Genomic DNA, 15,144 nt, shown 5'->3' with positions numbered 1-15,144 from the left:
CGGCCCTCTCACAATGCAAATGACAGCCCAGTAGAGTACGAAGAGCACTACCCTGTTCGTAATTAATTACTGTAAATAAAAGCTTCTTTTTCCCCATCAGCAATCGTTATTTATCACCTAGCTTGGTGGAAAAATTATTTTACTTTTACGACCAGTGCAGATAGAACAAAATGAAAACAATTTATTTTCTTTTACAGATTTTTCACCTTTATTAATACCAAGAAAATAAATAAATGTAATTATATTGTGGCTGTGATTTGAGGTCGCTTGGGGACAGTCAATCTACCAAGTAAATATGCAAAGATAAACAGTTGCTTAACTTGTTTGCTGATTTACTGACCTTGCAATGCAAAACATTTGCTAAGTAAATGGCATTGATTTCCCGTCCTGTTAATATTTGAAATCAATTGGAAAAGTAGCAATTGTGTGGGTTTTAATAAGGTTGTGAAACCAGTCAACTGTTACTTCTCCTTCTTGTAAATTAGTAACAGGGAGTTCAAGTTTTTGTTCCCATTTTCTTCATTTTTATAACGGCAATATTGTCAGCATAGAATTGGAAAATGCAAAAAGATCCCCTTTCAGTGAAATAGCCACATTTCATAACATTTCCAACGCAGTTCATTAATCATTCACAAGATAGGGTTGAAATTCTAGCAATTAACATTTCATCTGAACTCAGCCTTTTTTTAAACTGAAAGACCTGTAGTGCAAGAACACCAGCTTTGTGCATATGATTCATATTTTCATTGAACAAATGGAGGGGACTGCCTAGCTGCAAGGAGGCCCAGCGTAAGTGATTCACTGTGTCATTCAAACTGCTCGCTGATTTTGTTACAGGTACATCACTTTTAATTATTGCTTAATTTTATTTTCTTCTTCATGTTTAGTGTTATTGAAATGAAGATTTCATCAATCGTTCTGCCATTCATTCATTCATTCATTCATTCATTCATTCATTCATTCATTCATTCTCACCAACCCATCCTTCCACCCACCACCCTCTTTCCCCATTCTGCACAATCCCAGCCCGATTACTAAAATTATGACAGTAAAATGATGGGTTACTGACCTGGTAATCCATAGCAATATGTAAATTTTAATTATCTTTAAACAATGAGGGGATTGAATTGACCGTAAATTACACAAAATCATTATAGTTGATTGCATGGGTTTCGTCTGGGGGCTCGAGTTTTCTCCCATCTCACAAGGATGTGCAGTTAGTGGGTTGATTGTCCTCAGTAAATTGCTCCTATGTGTATGTGGGTAATAGAATTTAGGGAGTGTTGAGAGCCTGGAGGTGATATTTGAGGCAAATACAATAGTGTAGGGAACCTTTGGATAGGCATATGGATATGCAGGAATGGAGGGATATGGATTATGTGCAGCAGATAAGATTTGGTCAGCATTATTTTCAACACAGACATCATGGGCCAAAGGGCCAGTTCCAGTGCTGTACTGTTCTATCTTCTATTAAGAATTTATTAAATAAACAAAACTAAACTACATATATCCATGTACAGTACCTCACAACCCCAGATACTCAAGAGTCAGGAGCCAAGTGTGTGGCATTGTCAAACGTAGACACAGGGAACTGCAGATGCTGGAATTGAACAAAACACAAAGTGCTGGAGTAACATAGCATGTTAGGCAGCATCTGTGGAGGGAATGGATCAATGATGTTTTGGTTTGGGATCATTCTTCAGATTAGTCCGATCAGTCTGAAGAAGGGTCCTGACATGAAGCGTTGACTATCCATTTCCTCCAAAGAAGCTGCCTAACCCATTGAGTTACTCCAGCACTTGTTCCATGTTCCGTGTAGTTGTCATGTGGGACCGGAACACTATAATTCTTACTTGCTGCAGATTTACAGGCTTATTAACGCAACAATACATCAAATACATTATCATTTGTACTTGGCAAACCAGATTAGAATAGATTAAGCCAAAGTTTGTAGTGCAGCCTTATACAAACTCCCTAGCAATTCACTACTGAGATAGGGTTGTGGTTAGGCTTCTGCAGAGTGGTTCAAAGAACTGATGGTTGATGGGATCAAGCTGTTTTGGACCTTGAGGTAATGGTACTCAGGCTCCTGTACCTTCGTCCCCAACATAACCGTAGGGTGAGAGTGTGGCCAGGGAGTTCTTTGATGACATCAGCTACCATGTTGAGGCAATGCTTCATGTAGATGCCTTCAGTGGTAGGAAGGTAAATACCTGTGATGGACCAGGTAATGTCCAACAATTTCTGCAGCCTCCAAATCCATTCAACTGACTGTAGCCATGCCAGGACGAAGTTGAAAAGACAGATATAAAGCATATTCAGGCCTTCAGCTCAGATTTGTTTTTTTGGTTTTGTGATGTACAGGTGATACCAATAATTCAATGATTCAATTATAATTTGTTGTCACATGCACCTAGGCACAGTGAGATTCTTGCCTTCAATACACAAAGTGCGCAAAGAGTCGCTATGTATCTGATCCTGACAAAGTTATAAAGGTAGGTTCCATGGCTGGCATCCCCTCGGGGTTTGGTACTGTTCGCGCGCGGCCCCCTTGTTCGTCAACGGTGGTGACTCGGGGCTGTGTTCAGAGGTGGCTCCTCTCGACAGGCTGCGCCCCAGAGGTCCTTTGTCGTCCCCTGACATGTGCACAACAATTGGTTGCAAACAATCAGTACGATTAACTCCGATGTGTCCCGCCACATCACAAGCATTTAATTCCTACCCTAGATCTCTCTCTGGTCCTTGCCTCTTTACAGTATCTGTAACATCTTCATACATTTAAAATGTAATCTATATCTGCTCTTTCAGCTCTGGCCTCTCACACATCTCCAATTTTCACCTTACTCCTTTTTGAAGACTTCAATTGTCAAAGATTGAAAAACTGGAATTAATTTTCTTCAACCATTCAATCTCTATACCTCCTTCCTTTCATAATAAAATTTAAACTGGCAGTTTTCCTGCTGCCCTAAACTGATATATTCAGCTTCTGCGACTAGAGGGTTCACGACACTTGTCCAGATTTGAATCTGTGAATAGCTATAGAAATGGCCTCACTCAGAAATGTTAATGCCATTTAAAATGTAAAATGTTGTATATGACCACCTTAGTGATTGCTAATAGCATGAAGAAAAGCAAGATGATAATGACAATGTGGAAGGTTAATTTGACACGGACACTGCTATTTCCAGCTCCGCACTCCATCGTACACTGTGTTAACTTGCACAGCATTAAGCGAAATAAAAGACCATAACTAGCAATATTTGAAATATATTACGTAATTATAACTCAATTGTTGCTTTATTTCTTCTGAATATGTCGATAGAGCTTTGCTACGGAGTTTGACTTCTTTGCTGGGAATGTTCTGGCTGGTGCTGAAATGCCAAATTGTTGATTAGAAAGTTGTTGCTGCAATATTTTTGATTCAGATATAGAGAGCCTGACAGTCTTCCTCGAAAACCTGAGCCTAACTGGGAGAACAAAGTGAGACCTCGCAGAGTGCAATAAATTGCTGGGGAAGGGGGAGAGAAAGTAAGGTTCCCAGCCAGAACTAATATCTCTTGCGAGTTTATAAGGAGAAATTCTCACCTTAACATCAGAAATGATTGAACCTTGACTGATACAATTGTGACAGCCACAGTTAGACCTCAATAGTGTATGACAGGAGGAACATTGCCTCTAGCTTTCATGGTAATTGGGATTCTTAATTTTTTGTGTGTTTGGCTTCTTTCACATTTCTGGTGGAGAGATACTGTAACAAATATCCTGAAGTTTGCAATGTGTAGTTGCATGAATTCCTCAGCACAGGGAAACCGCTATGTAGATTTATTGATTTAACCTTCAACCCAATTCATCCTTGCTGACCCAGATGCCTATCTGAGGTAATCCCATTTGCCTGGACTTGATCCATACCTCTCTCTCTATACCTTTCTTATCCATGTACCTGTCCAAATATTTTTCAAACGTTGTGATTGTATCTTCCTCCGACAGCTCATTCCATATACCTGCAACCGCCTTTATGAAAAACCTACCTTTCAGGTCTCCATTAAATATTTTCCCTCCATCTTAAACCTATGCTTTCTAGTTTTGGACTCTCCTATCCTGGGAAAACAGTTGTAACTATCTATTTTATTTATGCCCTCTCATGATTTTATGTACATCACCCTCCTTCACTCCAGGGAAAATTAACCCAGGTTATCTAATCTCTCCTTGTAATTCAGGCTGTCCAGTCTAGACCATATTCAAGTGAATCTTTTCTGCATCCGCTCCAGTTAATCACATCCTTCCTGTGGCATGGTGACACAAATCCTTCAAGTGCTGTCTCACCAACATTTCATACAATTGTAACGTGACATCCCATCTCTTGTACCTACTGTCATGGCTGATGATGGCAAGCTTGACATGTGCCTTCTTCACCATCTGTCTACCTGTATTAGTACTTTTACAGAAGTATGTACTTGCACTCCTCCTTCTCCCCATTCACCAACACCATCCAAGGCCTTGTCATTCATTGTGTATGTCATTCCACCTATATTTTCAACCACATCATTAATTATATGACAAACAACAAAGCACACAGCACTGATCTATGCAACACACCACTGGTCGCAGGCCCTCAATCTGAATAAAGAAATCTCCACTACACCCTCTGCCTCTCCCACTAAACCAATTTTATAGCCAGATGGCTTCCTCATCCTGAGTCTAATGTCTTCTGATCTTCACAACCAGCTTACCATACAGGATCTTGTCAATCTTGTAAGTTCATGCAAGAAATGTCTACCACCTTGGCATCATCAATCCTTTTAGTCACCTCTTCAAAATACTCAAACAAACTTGCACAGAGCCATGCTGGCATTTCCATGCAGTCTTTAGGTTTTCTTGATACAAATAACTTCTGTCTCTTAGAACCCCTTCAGTACCTTCCCTGCCACAGATATAAGACTTGTAGTTGGTGCGTAGTTCACTGGCTTCCATTGCAGTCTGCAAAAAAATGATGCTGTCACAGGGAAAATGTATAAACACCATACAGGGAGCACCCGAGGTCAGGATTGAACCTGGGTCTCTGGTGCTGTAAGGCACCAACTCTACTACTGCGCACTCTGCCACCCCTAATTGTATTGTGTAAGCTAACCCCATTATAAGAGAACAGCCATTGCCGGCACAGTGCAGACAAATGGGAAGAGGAAAGGATACTACAACTCATACTCCAACCTGCTGAAGGAACTCAGCATGTCAGAAAGCATATATGAATGGATTCAAACACTTCTGCAGTTTGCTTTAACTCAACATTTCAGTACCTGCAGTTTCATGTCTCGCCCTCATAAGTTATACTGCCTTCTTTTCACTTGGGGCTCTTTGCTGACATAATTAATGGATGATATAAATTAACCCAACCACAAATCCCTGTTGGTTTTCCTGCACCAATCATCATATTTACTTCTCTCTCACAACACATTCATTGAAAGCATTCAGAAAGTGTGCAATAAAATTCAATTTCACAAATTCAATTATTCCATAAAGAATATAGAGTTCAATGGATCACCTATACATTCACCTATTGTTTTGCCATCATCTGTGTTTTCCACCCAAAATGTATTTACTTTGCCCGACAAAATATTACCCCAGTACCTAAAATCAGAGGGGTAAAAAGTTGCTGATCAACTGAGCATACTGCAGTATCCCAGAGAACCTACCAGAGAATTTAAGATGCAAAGATTTAACTTTACAAGGCACTGTCTAGTTAAAATTGCATTCATCAACAGACAATGGTGGAATGGTGGGGTGGGAACAGAAACACTATCTGCTTGAGTGAGCAGATTGCGTGTATACTCCATATAACTTGTGTCACTCATCAACACCTTATACTTCCTCAACTGCTTGAGAAGATTTGACATGTTGCTAAATACACCATCAAACGTCGACAGGTGTGCAGTAGAGAGCATAATGATTAGTTGCTTCATGACCTGGACCAGTAACTCAAATGCCCAAGAATGAAGGAAGCTGCAGAAAGTAGTGAACATTGGCTATTGACATCCCCACTATCGCAGGGATCGACAGGAAGAACATTGTCTCAAAGAGACAATGAAAATCATCAAAGACCCACACCATCCTGGCCACTCTCTTTTCTCAATGCTATCATCAGGAAGAAGACACAGGAGCCAGAGAACGATGATTTTCAGATTCAAGAACTGCTGCTTCTCATCAGCCATCGTGCTCTTGGGTCATGTTATCCACAACTCTACATCAGCATGTGTAGGAAAGAACTGCAGATGCTGGTTTAAATCGAAGGTAGACCCAAAATGCTGGAATAACTCAGTTGTCTCGCTGAGCTACTCCAACATTTTGTGTCTACCTCAGCATTGATCTATTATAGACATTGTGTAGGTTGCACTACATATGAGAGTTTACACTGTTATGATCTTGTTTCTTAGTGTAACTGATCATTTATTGCATTATTGATTATTGTATATTTACTTGTGTAAATGTTCCTGTAAAGATGCAGCTCAAGAATTTTATTGATCTGTTTCCAGTGACAATGACAATTAAACTCTATTGAATCTTGACTCTTTTGACGCTCTTGCTCTGACTGATTGCCAGAATTCTGAGGGTCCCATAATTTCCAGAACAGAAGGGAAAATTGGAATCTTTTTTTCATGCAATTTCCAGGAAAGAGTAGCTGAAAGTATCCTGTCAACCTGGATTCTACGAAAGTGTGTGATCTCGGAAATTCAAAATATCCTGCTTGGCTGGATTTGACCAAATACCTTTGTGGCTATGTGTGTCTTTTTGGACCTGAAGTGATACAAAAATGCTGCCTGACTACTACAGCAATAAAGCAGTCAGGAAGGAAAATGTTTGTTTGCCTGAAAATACTTGTAAATACCTGGAAAAACAGACTGTTGTTTTGAAATAGGTGTTGCTTAAGGGGTTTCTTGACATAGTTTGAGCTTGAACAAACTCAAGTGAAGGCCAAAATAAGCAAGCTGTATGTCACGGGACAATTGGATTAGCAGTAATCCCTTGCCAATTTTAAGTAAAATGGATTTTTGTCTTCAGGCTCTTAGAATCGAGTTGTCAATTCCTCTGGTCTCAACCTTGAAAACATATTATACTAGCGATACCAATTCCCTTCTTCTTGTAGATTATGATGACTGAATAGAAAATCATTTGGAGGAGCCAATGTCAATGATGATGGATGAGTTGGTCACATTTATGTGACAGAGAAGTTGCCTGACCTTGTGAAGTGGGTCCAGTTCAGTACAGAAGAACCAGACTATGAGGATGGGCAGCATCTCTGGATTACAAAATGGTGGAGTAACTCAGCGGGACAGGCAGCATCTTACAAAATGTTGGAGTAACTCAGTGGCACAGGCAGCATCTTACAAAATGTTGGAGTAACTCAGCAGGACATACAAAATGCTGGAGTAGCTCAGCAGGATGTACAGTGGGTTTGAGATCATATGTTTGGTGACATTAATAAATGGTTCCAGTCTACTCAGGACAGGATAAAGACCGTGAGTCTACCCAAAGTTTAAGTTGTGCAAAGATTCAAAAGTTAGAAAGCAGTAATGAATTGATCTCCAAGGAAAAGTCTCAAGGAGAAACTCAAGCAAAAAAAGAGACCAAGGAACGATGAATATAAAACAATATCTCAAAGTTAGTTTTACTTACTCATTTCACTGCAAGGTACGAGTAGTTAAAAAGCCCTCCACAGCAAAGTAGGGAACAAGCAGGAGGATTAGAGATAAATATACAGAGCCAAGTGCAATCTAGTGCAATCTTGCAGAGTGCTGCTTTGTTACAGCACTCTTACTCCTGGAGTACAAACATTTTCACAGGCACTTCAAAGAATAAGGGTCAAACTGCACTGTGTGTTGTTGTGACAACAAAACAAGAAAATGGTGCTAACGCTGGTTTTCCACTGGTTCAACTCCACCAATTAATCACTCTGGTGACAGGTATGATTAAACTCCCTGTGTTGGACAGGTTGGCTGTGTGGTGTGGCTACAAAGTGCTGAGATATTTCTTGATGTTGACAAGCTCAGCCTTATTCATTAGCCATTGAGGTTGTGACAATAGAGAAATCTATGGACTTTACAGCCAAATAAACTGAGGGGGAGACAACGGCTTCCTTCACATCCAAGAGAAACTGGAGAGAAAGACTGTTGAATCGTTGTCTTTCTGTCAATGCATGAAATAGTCCTCAACAATGGGCCTCAAGCCTCAACAATGAGCCACACTCATCAGCCCTGAGTGCACATCTCTGCAGTGAGGCTGCATTGCTTTGCTTAGCCCACTCAATACCAGACTTAACTGGCATCCTCTCCAGATCATGCTGTGAAGTGATGAATTGATAGGTTTGCCCCTGATTCATGGCACCCAGATTCTGGGCACTATCTAGTCAGAGATATTATCCATTTTGTGCCTGGAAGCTGGGTGCAATGAACTTAGTTGTGCAATGCTATAAGGTTCCTTTTAGGGATTATTCCATTAGGCCTCTCCTTTCTGGGAAATCATTCTGCGCACTATGTGAGATACCAGCAGAGTGCCTGCAGTGTCCACCCTCGTAGTCAGGCTTGTTGGAGTGGAAAGGGATGCAAAGCATAAGTAAAGAAGAAGTAGAGATTGACAAATAAATAGGTCCAAAGGATGAAACTATCATTACACCCTCATCTGTAGTACCAATGTGACAACAGCAACATCAGCCATCAGCTACAGTGTGGTGTATGGTGACCATTTTGCCTGTAGTCTCTAATCTTACATAATCTGGGATGGGTTAAGGAAAATGACAAATAACAGAGTCTGACTGAGAAGGTACATCCTAAAAAAGGGTCAGATGTTTGCATTGAGTATCAGACCTGTTCCCTCTCGAGCTGAGAACTGTACTCTTGGTTTTGTTACTCAATTCTAAGCACATCCATATTTAGTGGAACATATATTTCAGTTCAGTTTGCAGATAAAGAAAATACAACATCGGAATAATTCTGGTCACAAGACTCTAGTAGGAAACAGTCCATGAAATGAATGATTAGATATAAGAATGTATGAAATAGAGGCTGGATTAGACATTCAGCTCCTAATATCTGATTTTCAGTTTAATAAGGTCATGTCTGATCTTTTACTGCAGAAGCACTTTCCAGTATTAACCCTGCAACTAACTCCCATATTTTACATGTGAATGAACAAAGAGCTGAAGATAATGTATATACATAGCAAATCAGTTGTCACCTGTGAAGAGCACAGGAATGCTGATGTTGGAGGCATCCATCTCTTCAGATGTGAAATATATGAAATAGGAACAAGCAATTTAATAGAATATAAAAAAGGGGGAAGAAATCTCTGTGGATTGGTTTCATGCTTAATAAATGAAACAGGAAATCGATAAATGATTGAAATGATATTTATGTCACACGAGGGAAAAATAAATAAATTAGAAAATCTAAAGCGGAAGGTGGAACATAATCTCAAGTGGCAGGTTTTTGAATTTAAACAAGAGTCTCTGCAAAAATCTGATGTTTACAAATAGCTGAGAAAAAAATAAGAATAAACATGAAATGCTGGAAATTTAAAAGAAAATATGCAATGTGCCAGAAAACACTTGGCAGGTCAGCTGGAATTCTCTGCGGAGATGATAGCTGAAAGCAAACCTGACCATTTGCAAACATATAGAGTTATACAGCACAGAAATAGGCCCTTGGGCTCATCATGTTTAATCCCAATTTCCAGTACTCGTTCAAAGCCTTCTATGCTTCAATGCTCATCAAGATACTTATTAAATGGTTTGAAGAGTCCCTGCCTCTACCATCCTCTCAGGCAGTCGATTCCGAATTCCAAGCCGTTCTCTGGATGAAAAAAAAATCAGCCTCAGTTCTACTTGTCCATCTTGCACATTACTGAAATCCTCTAGTTTTTTACATGTTCAGGGAGAATGTTACTTACAATTTCTCTATCTTTGCCCCTCTTACTCTTGCCTCAATCAGGTTCTTCTCTCAGTCCAGAGTCAAGAGCGTCAGGTCAAGAATGTATAACTGAATGGAAAATGCTGTAGGAACAGCAGGTCAGACAACGTTTCGATTTAGGATCCTTCATCGGTCTGAAGAATGGTTCCAATCACCTTTACATTCCCTGCTACTACGCTGCCTTACCCATTGAATTCCTCCAGCACTTTGTGTTTTGCTCAAAATTCCAACATCTGCAGTTCCATGTATTGCCAAAAGTGCTTAATTGTAATAAGCACTAGGGACAGAACAACAAAATTCTTACTTACTTATCAGTCAGAAGAAGGGTCCTGACCCAAAATGTCAACCATTCTTTTATCTCCAGAGACGCTGCCTGACCCTCTGAGTTACTCTATACTTTGTGCCTCTCTTACTTTCTCCACTTCACCCCACTCCACTCCACTCCACTCCACTCCACTCCACTCCACTCCACTCCACTCCACTCCACTCCACTCCACTCCACTCCACTCCACTCCACTCCACTCCACTCCACTCCACTCCACTCCACTCCACTCCACTCCACTCCACTCCACCCCACCCCACTCCACTCCACTCCACTCCACTCCACTCCACTCCACTCTACTCTACTCTACTCTACTCTACTCTACTCTACTCTACTCTACTCTACTCTACTCTACTCTACTCTACTCTACTCTACTCCACTCCACTCCACTCCACTCCACTCCACTCCACTCCACTCCACTCCACTCCACTCCACTCCACTCCTCTCCTCTCCTCTCCTCTCCTCTCCTCTCCTCTCCTCTCCTCTCCTCTCCTCTCCTCTCCTCTCCTCTCCTCTCCTCTCCTCTCCTCTCCTCTCCTCTCCTCTCCTCTCCTCTCCTCTCTCCTCTCCTCTCCTCTACTCTCCGCTACTCTACTCTACGCTACTCTACTCTTTACTCTACTTTACTCTACTCTACTCTACATACTCTACTCTACTTTACTCTACTCTACTCCATACTCTACTCTACTCTACTCTACTCTACTCTACTCTACTCTACTTTTTTCCACTCCACTCCATTCCACTCCATTCCGCTCCACTCCACTCCGCTCCACTCCAATTCACTCCAAGGAAGACTAACACACCCCATCCAGTCTCCCCTCATAGATACAGCTCCAACCCAACAACATCCTGGTATCTCCTGCAGAACAATCACATCCATCCTGTTATATGATGCATACAGTAACCTAGCTGTGAACTTATAGATGTTTTACAAAATGGAACATGACCTCTTTTATATTCTATGGCAGTTAAGATACTTCACTCCATGATGAGCTCCCAACTTCATGTCAAAACCATCACTAAGATTGCCTACTTTCACCTCCATAATATTACTCTCCTCACCTCAGCTGATCTGCTGCCATTATCTCTTGCCTTGATAATGCCACTGCTTTGCACACCGGTCTCCCTAGTTCTGCCCTCTACAAACAGGGATGCACATTTCTGATACCTAGTCCCAAATAGCCCCATGCACACTTCACATTTTTGTGATTGTTGATCCATAGTGGCTGCCAGTTCAGCAATGCCTTGATTTTAAAATGCTCTCCATTTTCAGATTCTTCCATCGTTCTGCAAAGGCGGCTGAGAGTACAATTCTCTGTGGTACCATTATGGGCTCATGACAAATCCTGTTGCCATTGTTGATTTGTCTGTAGCTGTCAAGGGCATAAACTCTGAAATTCCCACTTTAAGTCTTCTGATCGGTCTTTCCTTCTTATAGGTACTTCGTAACCTTTAATTTCTTCACCATATTCTCGGTCTCCTGTGTTATTAGCACCAAATGTGATACAGGATTGAATTTATTTGTAATTGTTGAAGCAGCCCCTGGCACTACACAAACAAGCTGATGTGGTTTGCAGATAGCTGCAATGTCAAATTTCTCTCAGCTCAGGCTGTGTGGAGAACTGTAGTTTTGTTCAACTTCGGCCTTTGTAAAACTTGGTGTTTTCTGTCTCTTCTGGTATTTAACCTTCAAGATATCAAATAGGATCTCAAATCTGGACAGAAACATCATGCATCTTTGATGGACCTGTCACAGCATCACACCTAAACACACAAAGCCTGAAAGAGAAAATCAAAACTGCAGATGCTGGAAATAGAGTGATAGAGTCATACAACACAGAAATAGTCCCAATGGCTCAACTTGCCCATGCAGACCAAATTGTTCCATCTACACTAGTCCCACCTGCCTTTATTTGGCCCCCATCCCTCTAAAGCCTTCATATTTGTGTACTTGTCCAAATGCATTTTAAATTTAGTTATATTGCCTGCTTCAGCTACCTCCTCTGACAACTAGTTCCATATACCTATCACCTCTGTGTGAAAAAAGTTGCCCCTCGGGTTCCTATTAAATGTTTCCCCTCTCACCTTCAATGTCACCCCTCTCACCTTCCCTCTGTCACCTCAACTCCAAAATAAAAACAGAAAATGTTGGAAACAATCATCTGCATCTGTGCAAAGAGAAACAGACCTGAAACATTAGTTCTGTATCTCTTCCCGCAGATATGTGCTGACCCGTTGAGTTTTTCCAGCATTTTCCTTTTCTCTGTTCCACAAAGCCAAGCCATTCTGGTCCTTGGAGTGTGAATTGCTCGCACACTTTCCCACCGGCGATCTTTCAGACACAGATTATTCCCTTGCAATCTCTTCCCATGAACAAAATTAACACTGTAACAGTCACTACACTTTAAAAGAAGTTAATTTTGCAGTAAAGCTCTGCAAGATGTTCCAAGGTTCAGACTTCCTAAATTTCTAAAATAAACTTAATGAATAAACTATATTCATAATAATAATGTATATTAAATGCCAAACGGAGTATTGGTTTCTTTACAGATTAGAACTGCTTCAATATTTTTTTTATTTTTGAAAGAAGCAAATAGGAAATCCTCCGTAAATCTCCTCGTAAATCTCCTCGTAATGCTGAAATACTGCCTGAGATACGAATATATCTCATTGGTTAAAACTTGATCGATTCTCAGTTTCAACTGACATCTAAACTGCATTGTTAGCAATTTTTTTGGTTTGGTAAATAGAGAGATTGTGAGAGATACGAATATATCTCATTAGTTAAAACTTGATCCATTTGACTAACACTGTCAGACCCAAAGAGGCGAAAGATACATCGAGGTCTGTGGATCACACACATGAGGTAGTTGTCCTGTTCCTTTTTTTGGTGCTGACTTTCAGTGACTTTAATTCACGAAGTTGGTAAGAAATGTTGAAGGGCGGCACGGTAGCGCAGCGGTAGAGTTGCTGCTTTACAGCTAATGCAGCACCGGAGACTCAGGTTCGATCCTGACTACGGGTGCTGCACTGTAAGGAGTTTGTACGTTCTCCCCGTGACCTGCGTGGGTTTTCTCCGAGATCTTCGGTTTCCTCCCACACTCCAAAGACGTACAGGTATGTAGGTTAATTGGCTGGGTAAATGTAAAAAATTGTCCCTAGTGGGTGTAGGATAGTGTTAATGTACAGGGATCGTTGGGCGGCACGGACTTGGTGGGCCGAAAAGGCCTGTTTCCGGCTGTATATATATGATATGATATGATATGAATGAGATTAAATTTATTTAGCCGAGAGAAATAACTTTTCTAGTTTTTCGTGGCTCCAGGCTGAGTATTAAATAGTTGCAGAGTTGTCGAATTGCGTCTACCTGTTGTTTTTGAGACCGACTGAAATGGACTTTAAAATGTGTTGAGACAGTAAATTGTAGAAAAAAAAACTATGGAGCGTAAAGTGTTTAATGAGTGTGTGGGATTTGCAGGTTGCTGGGATGGTGACAGGCTTTCTTGAACGAAGTCCTTTGAGCTAATTATTGCCTGACATTGGCGTGATCAATGTGCAATGGGCCACAAACAAATGATTCACATGCCAGTTTCAGAGCGGTGGAATAGATCGCAATTTCACGTGATAGGATTTGTTTGCAGAATCAAATGCATTTTGTGACTTTTCCCCTTGTATTTATTTTCTTCACAAGCAGAAACAAATGGTGTGTCCATATTAAACTCCGAATAGCATAATGTGCAGGAGGTGGGGTTCCAGCTGTACACGCGGTATTTTGTTACTGAGTAGGAAAAACCTTTTATAAAATGAAATTCTTCAGATTATAACAGATTTGCATTGATCGCACTGCGTTGAAGTAATGCAGTGTGATACTGAGCCTGAAGAAGGGTCTCGACCCGAAACGTCACCCATTCCTTCTCTCCAGAGAATCTGCCTGGCCCGCTGAGTTACTCCAGCATTTTTTGTCTACATTGCGTTGAAGTTGTGATCAATTGTGTTTGATGCCCCTAATCAATTTCTACAAACCTATTGGTATTAATGGTTGGGCCAGGAGTTACATCTGTGAAATGGTTCTTAGCAGCAGTCAGTGATTTTCCTCAGCCCATGTTTCTGTTCTCATTGTGCTTTTCATCACTGTTTTGCCGGTTTTATCCTGCCTAATGAATTGTTATAACGGATTAATGATGTAGGCAGTCCTTCTGCAGTTGTACATGCCCCTAGTGAGACCGCACCTGGAGTACTGTGTGCAGTTTTGGTCCCCAAATTTGAGGAAGAATATTCTTGCTATTGAGGGCATACAGCGTAGGTTTACTAGGTTAATTCCCGGAATGGCAGGACTGTCATATGTTGAAAGACTGGAGCGACTAGGCTTGTATACACTGGAATTTAGCAGGATGAGAGGGGATCTTATCGAAACATATAAGATTATTAAGGGGTTGGACACATTAGAGGCAGGAAACATGTTTCCAATGTTGGGCGAGTCCAAAACCAAGGGCCACAGTTTAAGAATAAGGAGTAGGCCATTTAGAACGGAGATGAGGAAAAACCTTTTCAATCAGAGAGTTGTAAATCTGTGGAATTCTCTGCCTCAGAAGGCAGTGGAGGCCAGTTCTCTGAATGAATTCATGAGAGAGTTAGATAGAGCTCTTAAGGATAGCGGAGTCAGGGGGTATGGGGAGAAGGCAGGAACGGGGTACTGATTGAGAATGATCAGCCATGATCACATTGAATGGTGGTGCTGGCTCGAAGGACCAAATGGCCTACTCCTGCACCTATTGTCTATTGTCTATTGTAACTGTCTTACTAGGGATTTATTTTTAAATGGTACAAGCCAAAATTGGGTGGGACGGTGGAAAATTGATCCTCCCA

At 41.0% G+C, this 15,144-nt stretch overlaps 1 protein-coding gene across 4 annotated transcripts in view; it reads left to right on the top strand.

Moving 5' to 3' along the window:
• Positions 1-481: 481 nt before the first annotated feature.
• Positions 482-15,144, top strand: part of kynu (kynureninase) — a 177,074-nt gene continuing 162,411 nt past the window's right edge. For 2 of the 4 annotated variants that reach the window (XM_078403379.1, XM_078403381.1), the window contains exon 1: positions 482-789. Coding sequence is in view for 1 of the 4 variants with exons in the window: in XM_078403378.1 (XP_078259504.1) it covers positions 13,140-13,144 (5 nt within the window). In the remaining 3 variants the exon portion in view is untranslated. Of the gene's footprint in view, positions 838-13,021; positions 13,145-15,144 lie in introns of those variants that run through there. The other 2 variants (XM_078403380.1, XM_078403378.1) reach the window with 2 other exon arrangements.

The sequence above is a fragment of the Rhinoraja longicauda genome, chromosome 8, assembly GCF_053455715.1.
Source record: "Rhinoraja longicauda isolate Sanriku21f chromosome 8, sRhiLon1.1, whole genome shotgun sequence".
NCBI classification, from domain to species: domain Eukaryota; kingdom Metazoa; phylum Chordata; class Chondrichthyes; order Rajiformes; family Arhynchobatidae; genus Rhinoraja; species Rhinoraja longicauda.
Note: the sequence above shows the minus strand (reverse complement) of the source record. Positions and strands in the feature narration are given on the sequence as shown.